The sequence below is a fragment of the Capra hircus genome, chromosome 1, assembly GCF_001704415.2.
Source record: "Capra hircus breed San Clemente chromosome 1, ASM170441v1, whole genome shotgun sequence".
Lineage (NCBI taxonomy): Eukaryota > Metazoa > Chordata > Mammalia > Artiodactyla > Bovidae > Capra > Capra hircus.
Window position 1 is genome coordinate 65624410 of NC_030808.1, and position 13918 is coordinate 65638327.

Consider the following 13918-nt stretch of genomic DNA (forward strand, 5'->3'; position numbering starts at 1 on the left):
TGTGACTCATGGGGTCGGACATGACTGAGCAACTGAACTGAACTGAAGAAAGTAAAGCCTAAAAGTTCTCATTGCAAGGAAAAATATGCTTTTTGTACCTAAATGAGATGATGAATGCTAACTAAACTTATTGTAGAAATCATTCACAATATGTATCAAGTCATTATACTGTACACAAACTTATACAGTGCTATATGTCAATGATATCTCAATAAAACTATAAAACAAACAAAAACACAAATTACTACCTTACAGTTCTGGAGGTTGGAAGTCCAATATGATCTTACTGTGCTAAAATCAAGGTGCTTGCAGGGCTCTGTCCTTTCTGGAGGCTGTACATTCCATTGCCTTTTCCACTTTTTAGAGGCTGTCTGCATTCCTTGGCTCACAGCTCCTTCTTCCATCTTTAAAGTCAGCAATGAAGTATTTTCAATGATCAATCTCACTCTGTTTCCATTGTCACATTTTCTCCTCTGACTCTGACCATCTGCCTTCCTCTCCTAAGGAATTTTGTGTTCATACTGAAATGAACCAGATAATCTTCCCATCTCATGATCTCTAACTTAATTATATAAGTGATGGTCCTTTTGCCACATAATATATGTTCACACGTTTTGGGAATTTGGATGTCAACATTTGGGGAGGGAATAAGAATTATTCTACCTACCACAAAGGGCATTTAGAATTAACATAGTGATTTGTGGATGGAAGAGCTATTAGTGAAGTTTGAACTTTATGCAATTACTAAGTTAATATACCATGTCAATTGATATCTGCATTGTGTTGCAGGGACACTAGTGTGATATAAGTAAGCCAGGGAAACTGGAATTTTTCCATAACTGACTCTCGCAAAGCAAGGAGTGCCTGTTTTTTAAGTTCAGCTGATAGGTCCAAAAGGATGAAGAAAACGCATGTAACCACAAATACAAAGCCATGACTACAGAAAATGAGGTGGACGTGACCTATACACCTCCACTCATATTTGAAGAACACCCATGTAGCTTTTCTAAGAAACATGGTACAGGTAAACATGGAAAAAACTCAAGAAATAATGATGTAACTTTCCTCTTACCTCTGTCGTCTTCTGCCCACTTCCCCAACCATCAAAATGTCTGAGGATCATGTGCACTAATATCCAACTACTAATAGTGTATTACATTTTGCTTATAAAGCAACTGAATTTTAAAATTGAGATTAACAAACATAAAAGAGCCCTTTGATAACTGATTGAGAATATAATAAACACTTCCTGTTACACAGACATTGTTGAGCAAATTATAAAATAAGAGGATACACAAGCTTCTGAAGCTTAGACCAAACACAATTTTAAAAACTGAACTGCTGGTATAAAGTCTGAAATAAATTAATTTTATTAACAGCCAAAAAAAAAAAAAAGTTGGTTATTCAGCTCTGACTGGGATTATAAAGTACAATCTTTTATCGTGAGTATTCTCACCATGCCACAGAGAAAGAGGCAATAAGGGACTGATTAGAGGAAATGTTTCCCTTCTCTGGCAGTGTTATCTTACAATGCAATATAAACATACGATCTTACAGATCAGAACACTTCTTGGAGAGGTGTAGCTTGTAGCTTGTTTTATAATACCTAAGTATTAGAAATACATTCATTGTATGAATTGGAAAAGAAAAAGGAAGAAGAAATGGCAGTTCATGAAAATCCATACCTAGACTACATCCATATCAAATCTTACCACATTATAGAATTCTTAATTTACTTGCCAATGCTCTTTTAAAATACTACTTCAGTAGTCTTATACTCATATTGGATGAAAATCATACACATCACGTAACCCTGGTGGTTTATGTTAAACCAAATCCTTATCTGCCTCTAGCTCCTGCTGTATCACAAGTCTTTGAATCCTGGTTGGGATGAAAATGCCACTGAGGCAAAAATGTTTCTTCATGCTCAACCAGGCAGATTAGACCCAAAGTGCTAAGTACATAATTTCAAGCATGTGTTCTGAAACTGTTTAAAGCCACAGTAAACTATAAAAGGCAATTTCACAGATACTCTTTTTGAGAGTGAATATAAACATTAAACTTGATATTTTGCCTCAAGAGTAGTTTTTTTTACATTATAGAGGATTAAACTCTGATACACATTTTGAAACTCTCACTATAAAATTACTATCCTAAATTCATCAAGACTTGAGGGGGTTTCTATTTTCATAAAGTAGGTGAAAGGGCAATCTCTGTTCTTTCCTTGTGATTTTACCTATACCAGGTTTCCCTACAATCACACATCAAAGTCCTTCAGCTCCCCCCAGCTGGCACCTATCTTCACTTTCACTTTCAGTTTCACAGACAGTTTTATGGCACTTTCCATTTCATTCTTGACAATCTGAGCTACCTACAAAAAATAAAATAAAAAAGAGGTTAACAAAGAAAACAAAACTAAAAAAAGAAAAACAAAACAAAAAAGAAGGAAGAAGGAAGAAAAAAAAGGGGGGGTTAACAAACTCTGTACAAAGAATCTTTGCCAGCCCACCCACTGAGGTGATAAGGCAGTCAGGAGCTCTTTACTCTAAGCCAGAAAAGAGCCAGCATCCCACACTAGTCTGCACTGAGGAACTGGAGCTCTGCCAGGTTTACTAGAATGCTCAGAACTTTGAAAACCGTAGGGAAAGACTCCAAATTCTCATCTAACTTCTCACAGACAAAAATATTCCTGCATCAGGAATTTCTTTTAAAATGGGTTTAAAGCTGAGCACTCTGAGCTCCTTGTCTGCCCTTACGTGAAATTTCTACTTTTCTATAGCCATCCTGGGGCTAGAGAATGGTTCCAGAAATCTCATGTATCTTAGCCTGACCTAATATCTTAGCTCTCTGTAGAATGCACACAAACACTGCAAAAATACCTGAACAACATCTTCTTCTGCCACTTCATATAAGAGTTCATCATGGAGCTGAAGGATAAAGAAGCCTCCTCTGATGGGGCAGAACATCCCTTGCAGTTTTTTCTTTGGCAACCATCCTAATCCATGAAAAAAGCAGCAAAACTGATCAGTAAGTAGGTCACTGGGCTTTGGGAAAGTTTTTTTAAAAGAGAGATTTAAGAAATCTTGAGAAATTATAATTAAGAGAGTAAAACACATAAAATTTGGAACTATCAAGAAAAGAACTACTTGTTGGTTGCCACCTAGCCCACCTATCAGGTAAATTCAAATCTCCACCGACTTCCTCCCAGAAATGAGAACTCTAACAAAGACGTCAATAAATGGAGTTGACTGACACTCCCTGAAGATGTCTTTTTCTGGCCAGAGTGTCATCATGGTAAAACTGGTCCCCAGTTGGACCACACACTCCAGACTAGGAATTCTAAGCCCAGTGTCCAATTGTGGACTTCAGAGAACATACAAATTCCTGTAGAGACAATCTATACATTTTCAGCAGGTTCTCAAAAGAACTCATGAATACAAAAATGGTTAAAAATCTAGACTTAGTCACTATTTCCTAATTAGTGGGCCAAGTGGTTTAGATTATGCCCCTCTGATCACCAAAATAAGCTTCAACATTAGTACTTTTGGAATAACACCCTTTCACCGTTTGCCCATTTCTCAGAGCAGTCCTTCCTTTCTGCCATCCAAATTTCCTTATTCTTCAGGAGAGCACAGAAACCATCTCCTTCAGTCATCTGGTACTTCCCTCAGAGAACTCTAACTCCCACTACCTGCAGCCCAAATTTTCTCAGAGGTGGCTCTCACAGGGTAAGACAGCAAAGGCAGATGATGCATGGCAAGCTGCTTCCATACCAGGGCTGCAAAGGCTGTGCATGTTTGCCAGTTCTGCTTAAATCTCATCTGCCCCATTGGACTCCACTTTTCTTGCATCACTGGCTGGCTGGATGGGTTAGGTTTTCTGCTTTCTGATCACTCTACCTTTGTCCTTTTTGATTTCCCTTGGTTACTTCGGCTTCTGACACAGAATGCCATGATCCTCCTGTTCCCTGTGAGGTCAGCTTCCTCAGGCTCAGCTTCCTTTGATGTCCCTGACCTACTACTGCCTTTAACTCAGCATTACACAATGAAGTCATCCTTAATGACATTTCCACATTGTCTTCCACTGATTCTAAAGCTTGATACTATCTATACCTTCATTTGGACACTGCATCATTCTGCTGTGAAAAGTCATGTAACTATTTCACAGTCACATATCATATCTTCCATTCTTTAACAGATTTAAAATTCAAACACAGGTTGATAACTTTCCTCCTAAATTCTCCAAAGCACACAGTACAATGTTATTCCCCCAAATAAGTTTTGACCGTATATTCTTTCCACAAATTCAAAAGTGTGACTGTGTGCATGTGTTCAAGGAAGGTCATGAACAGGAAACATGTTCCTTTTTTTGAATATCAATTGACTATAAATTTATAGTTTATTTCTGGAAAGTTTAACTACTTTGTTTTATATACACACATACATATATATATAAATATACACACATATGCATACATACATGCATGTTTTTTTTAAGGTTTCTATATAGGGACTTACAGTGCTAAAACCAGGATAACTGGTCACCCTTACTGTACACTTATGAGAAAAGAAGTCTAAAAAAGGAAAATAACCTCTGAGTGTTATTAAGAGAATAATTTGACTTTGCAGATGCTTTGAAAGGGTCTCAGGGATCATCTTTGGTCCACAGACCACAGCTTAAATTAAAAAAGTGTCTCCAGGGAACTCCAAGGAGTATTTTCCTTTTATGATCTCCTTCTCTCATAAGTGTACAGCACGGTAAGGTGACCAATTATCCTGATTTTAGCAGTGGAAGTCCCACATCATGGGAAACCATCAGTCTCCCACAAACTGGGACATTTATCATCCTAGACTCTACAGAGGGTTTTCCATTCCAGAGGTTATAGATCAGGAAATATTGCTACAAATTGAATGCAAAAATATATAACAGAATCTATCCTCTCTTAAGCCAGACACTAAAGAGATTTTCAGAAAAGTAAAATAAAGCCACTCATTACCAATTTTTTTTGTTCTGAAAAAAATGTCATTATTTTCATAAAAACTATGTTACTTGTGTTAACACATGGTGGGTTTATTATTATTTGTAACTGTTAATAAATATTTTTAAATTATCAGTTTTAATTTCTAATATGGTATATATTGGTAGACATAATGAACGTAAACAAAAACTTTAGAGATTCTTAATAATTCTAAGAGTGTGAAGACATCAGGAGACCAAAATGTTTACAAACTGTTGAGAAATCAATGTAAGTAATCTTCCCTTTTCTTTTCTGATGTAATTAGTCTCAACATGTTATAGCCACATTTATGAACAAACCTGTTCTGTCACTTTGGAGCAAACTCTCTCGATGACCGTGGGATTTGAAGGTTGAGTGGAAGGTCTCTAACTGCTTCTGAATATTAACTGTGGCTATTTTGACAATATCAGCCGCCGAACCTTGGACTCTTGTGTTGATAGCCTGACGCTCAGCCTATGAAAAACAACAATTAACAGGTACTCCATCAGATACACCAACATACTTTCATAACTGCTTTTAGTGTCCACACATTAGTGCTCACATGTGCAACAAGACTGGAAATCTGGAACAGATGTAACCCAGGACATCAACTATAAGCTTCATCCTAAGATTAATAACTAGAATGATCCAGGGCCCTAGATTCTGAGCTGTCATTCACATGAGGACAGACTAAACAGAAAAAGAAGGTCAGATTGCTGTAGTCTAGGCTTCAACACTCAGTTAGGAAGAAAAAACTATATTACACTTAAAATGTATCTATTAAGTTCAAAATTATTTTAAAAAATATTTTATCAATGTTCTAAACTTCACCTTAAAGAATCTATTCCTCAAAATACAATTTCTCTTAATCCTAAATAGACATAATTGGAATACCATTCTTTGTGATATGAGTTGGAATGTTTCAAGTACATCCCCCACATCAGTGGCCTCTTAGTCCTACCTAGAGTTTGGCCACAGCAAGCCTGAAGCCCTCTGGTATGAATCAGAGCTTTTTATGGGCTGCTGGAGCTAGTAGTTAGCTGCTGGTGAAAATGCAGGTCCTAAATCCCAAGGTATTAAGTTAGAACTTCCCTGAAACTACTGCTGCCATGAGCTTCTTGGCAGGCAACCACAGTTGCTAAAAGTGATCATCCTGGGGCTACAGGAACTGGGATGTAGGTCAATATTCAAGGTGTAATTGGTCTATGATTACCACTCCTGTTGTCCCCAAAGGGCTCAGAAGATGGGAAGGGTCTACTCACTGGAGGGATCTATGTAACTTGAGAGGTGTTCTCTAGTTGCCTGTCACCTGGGCTACATCCAACTCCAAATATATTAAATACTGGTTAAAGAGATAGACTTTAAAAAAAATTAATAACTAGTTTTGTCAAATGCTGATGAATCCATCCTAAACACACTCAGCTGTCACTGTTTTAAGAGTGACTGAATTTCAAAGTTCTACTGATTACTCCCTTTCTTAAAACCATATGCCTTTGTGTAGTGGATTGTTATCATTGCTATAACTTGCTACCTTTCTCTGTGAAGTCCTGAGCCTCCATCCATTGCCATGTGATTCAAAGTGTTTTATACTCTCACGGACTTAACTTGTTTTGGCCAATAAAATGTTAGCAAAACTTAAATATGGCACATGTAAGGAGTTTTGGAAGCTATCTAATACCATCAGAACAAAGGGTTTATTCCAGATAGGGACTTTTCTTCATTTTGAATTTTAGAATGAAGAAAATACAGAACACAGCCACAGTTAACCCAGAACCAAACTGTAACATGAATTAAAAATAAAGCTCCTTATTATAAGTCACTGAAATTCAGGGCTTGTTTTTACTGTGACATAAGCAAATAAAACCAAAATATATACCTCATTCACATGATACTATATTCCCGAGACTATTCCAAAATAAGAAAACTTGACAGTCTCAGGTTTGTGTCCCACAGTCTCAGTCCCTTCCCATCACTAGTGCATTTTCACAAACATAAAAATACGTAGCTTTCTGATAATGGGAGATTACGTCATTAGGACCAACCCTCCCACTGATGATAACCAGAAGAGCGTGTCAGAAAATGCCTCTTTGAAAGAACCAGACAGGAAAAAGGAAGTGAAGAATTACAGAACCTAAAAAACTAGGAGAGAAATGAAACCAAGGAGGTGACCCTAGCTATGGAGGTCACCCTTTTTCCCAGGGAAATCAACAGATTCCTGAAGACGCAGCTGAGAGGATAAAAAGCTGAGCAGAACTTGATGGTCTTGAGGAGTGATAACAAACATTTGGGTTCACAGCCCAACAAGTAGGAGGAAGCCTGGTAAAGAGACAACACGATTGTTTTTATAGAAAACTAAGGAAAACAAAAGTGAATAGGAAGAGACTATAGGAACATAAGTATGAGATGTAGTAACTACATGCTATTATCAGACTTACTAGACTATAAAATGATCATGCTATCAAGAAGATAAAAGACAAAGCTGAATATTTCGGCACAGAATCAAACACTCGTAAGAGCAAAATAAAAACTCTACCACCAAAAATATTAAAATAACATAACTTAAAGCACTTAAACAGTGCTTTCTCTGTATGTGTGCAGTGGGGAGATAGTACTGACTTGGAAAGAGCACAGAAAGGCCTTCTGGGGTGCTGGAAAAGTTCTAGATCATTCTGAACTTAAAAGCGCAACAGTTGCAAATTAGGCAACTTAAAGATAAACTGGAAGAAAATATCCATTATCGATCATGATGAAATATAAAGATGGAAAATACCAACCAGAGGATATGAAAAAGGAGGAATTAAAGACAAGTTTTAAAATTTTGTATTAAAAGTTCCAAAAAGAGAGAAGAGATTTCAATGAACCAATGATTGAAGAAGAAATGGCTAAGAATTTTCCAAAATCAACAAAAGATCTCAAGGTACAGATTCAAGAAGTCCTAATGCACACCAAAAAGGATCAATTAACACACATCCACACACAAAGGCACATGAGGTGAGGAAAAAAAACACAAACTTAAGTATATCACAGAATACCTGCTGGAAACCACAAGGAAAGAAAAATACTGTATTGAAAGCAATCTAGAAAAAAAAAAAGGCAGATTACCTTTAAAGAAGAAACAGACCAGGGTGGGCCAGTTAGAGCCTACAGGTCAAGTCTGGCCTATCACTTGCTTCTGTAAGTGAGGTTTTCCTGGAAGACTGTGTCTATGTAAGTGAGGTTTTCCTGGAAGACTGTGTCTATGACTGCATCTGCACTAGTAAAGTAGAGATGAGTAGTTGTAACGGAGACTGTATGGCCTACAAGTACATATATAAGAGAGCTAACTTTTTCTGACATAGCACTATTAAAAACCTAAAGGGAAGTTCTACTTACTGGTAAAATGTTTAAAATCTCCCTCTGAGATCTGAAAAGTGGCAAAGATGTTCACTATCACTAATTCTGTACTAACTAACTCCAACACTGTACTAGCTAGTAAGTCAAGCAAAAGTTAAAAAAAGAATACGACTTGGAAAGGCGGTTAAAAAACTATTTTAGGGAGAGATAGATTATAACTGTGCAGACAGAATACCTGAAAGTATCTACAGATAACATTTTGGAATTAACAAGTAATATTTGCAAGGTTTCTAGACAAGAAAACAATAAAGATAATTATCTTTCTATACTAGCAGCAAAGGGTTAAAAAATGTAAAAAGAGAAGGAAAAGAATTGTTAAAGATACCATTTACCAGAGTATTAAAATTTGCAAATATCTAGCTATAAATTTAATAAAAACCTTGTAAGATCTCTTCCCCAAAACTAGACATCACGTTGAGAGAATTTTAAAAGACCTAAGTAAATGGGCATATATAACTTGTTAAGCCTTTGACTGTGTGGATCACAATAAACTGTAGAAAATTCTGAAAGAGATGGGAATACCAGACCACCTAACCTGCCTCTTGAGAAATCTGTATGCAGGCCAGGAAGCAACAGTTAGAACTGGACATGGAACAGCCGACTGGTTCCAAATAGGAAAAGGAGTACGTCAAGGCTGGATATTGTCACCCTGCTTATTTAACTTATATGCAGAGTACATCATGAGAAACACTGGACTGGAAGAAACACAAGCTGGAATCAAGACTGCCGGGAGAAATATCAATCACCTCAGATATGCAGATGACACCACCCTTATGGCAGAAAGTGAAGAGGAGCTAAAAAGCCTCTTGATGAAAGTGAAAGAGGAGAGTGAAAAAGTTGGCTTAAAGCTCAACATTCAGAAAACGAAGATCATGGCATCCGGTCCCATCACTTCATGGGAAATAGATGGGGAAACAGTAGAAACAGTGTCAGACTTTATTTGGGGGCTCCAAAATCACTTGTAGATGGTGACTGCAGCCATGAAATTAAAAGACGCTTACTCCTTGGAAGAAAAGTTATGACCAACCTAGATAGCGTATTCAAAAGCAGAGACATTACTTTGCCGACTAAGGTCCGTTAAGTCAAGGCTATGGTTTTTCCTGTGGGTGGTCATGTATGGATGTGAGAGTTGGACTGTGAAGAAGGCTGAGCGCCAAAGAATTGATGCTTTTGAACTGTGGTGTTGGAGAAGACTCTTGAGAGTCCCTTGGACTGCAAGGAGATCCAACCAGTCCATTCTGAAGGAGATCAACCCTGGGATTTCTTTGGAAGGAATGATGCTAAAGCTGAAGCTCCAGTACTTTGGCCACCTCATGCGAAGAGTTGACTCAGTGGAAAAGACTCTGATGCTGGGAGGGATTGGGGGCAGGAGGAGAAGGGGACAACCAAGGATGAGATGGCTGGATGGCATCATGGACTCGATGGATGTGAGTCTGAGTGAACTCCGGGAGATGGTGATGGACAGGGAGGCCTGTGGTGCTGCAATTCATGGGGTTGCAAAGAGTCGGACACGACTGAGTGACTGAACTGAACATGTTTATCAACTGGAAAACTCAAATTCATAAATATGTCTCTTAATCCCATCTTGATCTATGAACTCAAAGCAACTGCAATTAAAAAATCCCAACAGGGTTTTGTGTTTGTATGGAAATTCTCAAGCTGCTTCTATAATTTATATGAAAATGCAGAAAATCCAAGAATAGGCAAATATTCTTGGGGGGGGCAGGCAGGGGGGAAAAAGCAAGTTGTGAAAACCTACTTTACCATATATCAAAACATCTTATAAAGTAGCTGTATAACTAAGGCAGTACGAAGGCTTAATTGCTCAGTCATGTCTGCCTCTCTGTGACCCCCTGGACTGAAGCCGGTCAGGCTGCTCTGTCCACGGGGTTCTCCGCGCAAGAAGAGTGGAATGGGTTGCCATCTCCTCCTCTAGGGGATCTTCCCAACCCAGGGACTGAATCCACCTCTCTTGCATCTCCTGCACTGGCAGGCAGATTCTTTACCTCTGCGCCACCTGGGAAGCAACATGGCAGTGCTTAGAGGATGAGTAAATACAAAACACCAAAACAATGTGTCCAGAAACTGGCACATCCATACTTGTAGATTTAATTTTTGGCAAAGGTGACTCTGCAGAGCAGGGGTGAGGTGGGTGAGGTGGGGGAGGAAACAGTCTTTTCAATAACAGCTTGTACAACTGTATATCCATAGGGGTAGGGAGAAATCTTGACCCTAAATTTTGCTAAATGCGTAACAATCAATTCCTAGTTGATTGTAGATATAAATTTAAAAGTCAGAACCAAAAACTTCTATAGAATTGACACTGGGGTAGAGAAACCTTTCTTAACTAGATCATAGAAAGCACTACAATAATACAACAGACTGATAAAGCCATGTAAGCAAAAGACTCATATCTGGAATATAAATGTAAAAGTGAAAGTGAAAGTGAAGTCACTCAGTCGTGTCTGACTCTTTGTGACCCTATGGACTGTAGCCTACCAAGCTCATCAGTCCATGGGATTTTCCAGGCAAGAATACTGGAGTGGGTTGTCATTTCCTTCCCCAAGGGATCTTCCCGAACCAGCGATCAAATGAGGGTCTCCTGCATTGCAGACAGACGCTTTACCCTCTGAGCCACCAGGGAAGTCCCTTAAAAATGTAAGGACTCTCATAAATCAATTAAAGGACAGCCAACTCAAAAACAAAAAGACTTGCACAGGTGCTTCACAAAATTTATCCAAGTGGCCAATAAATATATAAAAAATGAAGTTCAACATCACTAGTCATCAGGGAAAAAGCAAATGAAAAGCACAATGAGGTATCAAGATTCCAGGTACCAGAATGGCTAAAATCAAAAAGAGCAATGATTTCAAGTAATAAACTGCCTTTAAAAATGTTCCAATAGCTGATTTCATGTAACCAGTAGAAAATTATCTATGCCCAAGTGACAACTCAAATTCTCCACTTCTATCAGATTGGCCTTTAGCCAACCCTTACCCAAACTTTTATTCATTTGTGATTATCTTTTTTGCTCATGCCCAGCAATCTAACCTTTAGTAGGTATCTGTTCAAGTCCTACTCCTCCAGGAGCCTACATCATTGACTACAGGTATACGTGTTTGCTTTATCTCTTCCAATATCTTTTAAGACTTACCTTCCCTGTGCATCAACTACAGTGCCTATGGTTGTAAATATGGTAAAAGTCTGGGAAATATCTGAGGTCTATATGTGGATATACAGGAAGCGAGAGAGTAAAGAAGTAACAAAAGCCCAACTATTCCTCCATAGTTCCTAAGAGCATTATTGCTCTGAGAGGATGTAGCTCAAGGCAGAAGTTTAGCAATTTGGGGGTTGGATATTTTCATTACATACAATGTGTAGTAGGCAATGACACATGAAAGTATGGGGTAAGGGCAAAATACAACCAGTTAAAATAGGAAGCTCTGGACTATAACAGAAACTTAAATGCTAAAATACATAGAATACTTTTATGGATCCCGATGATTTCACAAAGAGCTTTTAGTCATAATTAGAGTAAGTATCATCAATAAATCTTTTAAATGATATTAAAAATAGCTTTTTAAAATATTTTGGGTATCCTAGTAACCTGATAAGCCAGTATTTTTTAAATAAATAAACAAAAGGATTGAACAAAAAAATACCACAATTCAATGACTGGCTAATCTTTGAAGACAGTGGCAATCTGGTGTGATATGACAAATTAATATATGATATCTGAAACAAAGAACAATTAGCAAATGTGAGAATTGAGTGTATATATAACTTATTACCAAAGTTAATAAATAACTGCTTTACTAAAACAGAACACCTTAAATTGGAATATTATTAAGTGAACCCATATTTACATTAATCTCCTAAAATCAGTGGTCAGCAAATACTGGCATATACCATCACTTCAGAAGTCCTTAATGAAACAGAGGATCCAATTCATATGCTAGTCTCTAAAAGAGACATTAGCAGGGTTCAGTCTTTGCTGCAAAAGTATATGTCATTAAAATATTAAGTTAAAAATCCAGAGAAATTTCAACATACATGAGCTTTATGATAAGGGTTGTTGTCTTTGATTCCTGGTAAATATCTACGCCTTCCCAAAATGGTCTGAACAAATCCATCTCTTTTACAGTTCTTCACGGTCTCTCTCATGAAATGACTAATCCCTACAAAGAAAATAAAGAAATAATTACAATCAACATCCATCATTTATCTCACTCACTAGTTTCAATACAGTGAAACATATCAAAATTTGACAATGATTAACACTAACATCACAGCATCAAAATTTTGCATGTAAACCTTCATTCACTTTTTCTTCCAGTTCTACTGAGAATTAACTGACATACACCATTGTGCAGCATGACAGCTTGCTTTACATGTATTTGAAAAAGTGCTTGCTTAGACGGCACGTATACATATACTGTGAAATGATTACCACAATAGGTTTAATTAACGCTCATCATCTCATATAGCCTTTAAACTTAGAAACTAAAAGGACTTTAGAAATGACTTTAATCTCTTTGTTTTTTAACCACCACCACCAACAAAAAATATAGAACTCTACAATGACAGACCAGGTACTAAAACCTAGGTGGTTTTATTATAGGACCTTAAGACTATTCCATGCTACTTTTCACAGGGTTCTGTTCTTTGATCACATTAATCCTCTTTCACTCTTTGATTTACAATTTCCAGGCTTGGGTTTCCCTGGTGGCTCAGACAGTAAAGAATCTGTGTGCAATGCAGGAAACCCAAGTTCAATTCCTGGGATGGGAAGAGCCCTTGGAGAAGGGAATGGCTACCCACTCCAGTATTCTTGCCTGGAGAATCCCATGGACAGAGGAGCCTGGCAGGCTACAGTCCATGGGGTTGCAAAGAGTTGAACATGACCGAGCAACTTACACTTTCACTTTTCAGACTTAATACATTCCAACAGCTCCTTGTTACCATCTATGCTACGATTCAAATAGGACCTAACTGAAACTAATGCATGAGTTATAACATTTCATATACAATTCCTTAAAATTAAAAGACTATTCCCTATGCCAAAATTCATTCTTTGCTACATAGGTTCATTTTTAGGTCTTCAAATTCTTTGCTCCAGGTAGGCCAATCTCCCCGTTGCTCACTGAGCTAGAAAAGTTCTTCTCTTCTGAAATATTCTATTTCTATACTCTTTAAAATACCTTCAGGTATAGAGAATGCCAGTCTATCTTAATTCTCATGTGCTCTTTCTGCTTTCTCTCAGCTCTGCTCATCCTAAGTAATAAACACTAATGCTTCCCAATTAAAACCCCTCTTTTAAAGATTTCTGTTGTGTGGGTGGCACAGACTGTGGCTGACAGGAAGGTGAGAAAACCCATCAAGTGAAGCTGTTGGTGATATCTGACTACTAGCAGAGCAATTTCAGAAAGCAATCAGGTTCTCATCTTCTTCTCTAGAAGAATTACTGTGATACAGCTGAAAGAGCAAAGAAAAGGATGAGATTTAAAAGACTGCACCTCTACGAATTCT

General features: G+C 37.7%; 1 protein-coding gene across 1 annotated transcript in view; it reads right to left on the reverse strand.

The window, feature by feature from the left end:
* POLQ (DNA polymerase theta) overlaps positions 1348-13918 on the reverse strand; it is a 102441-nt gene continuing 89870 nt past the window's right edge. The window contains exons 27-30 of the mRNA XM_005674997.3: positions 12443-12567; positions 5317-5470; positions 2880-2995; positions 1348-2371 (exon numbers count right to left, since the gene is read on the reverse strand). Of these exons, the coding sequence (XP_005675054.2) occupies positions 2258-2371; positions 2880-2995; positions 5317-5470; positions 12443-12567 (509 nt within the window). The 3' untranslated portion in view covers positions 1348-2257. The remainder of the gene's footprint in view (positions 2372-2879; positions 2996-5316; positions 5471-12442; positions 12568-13918) is intronic.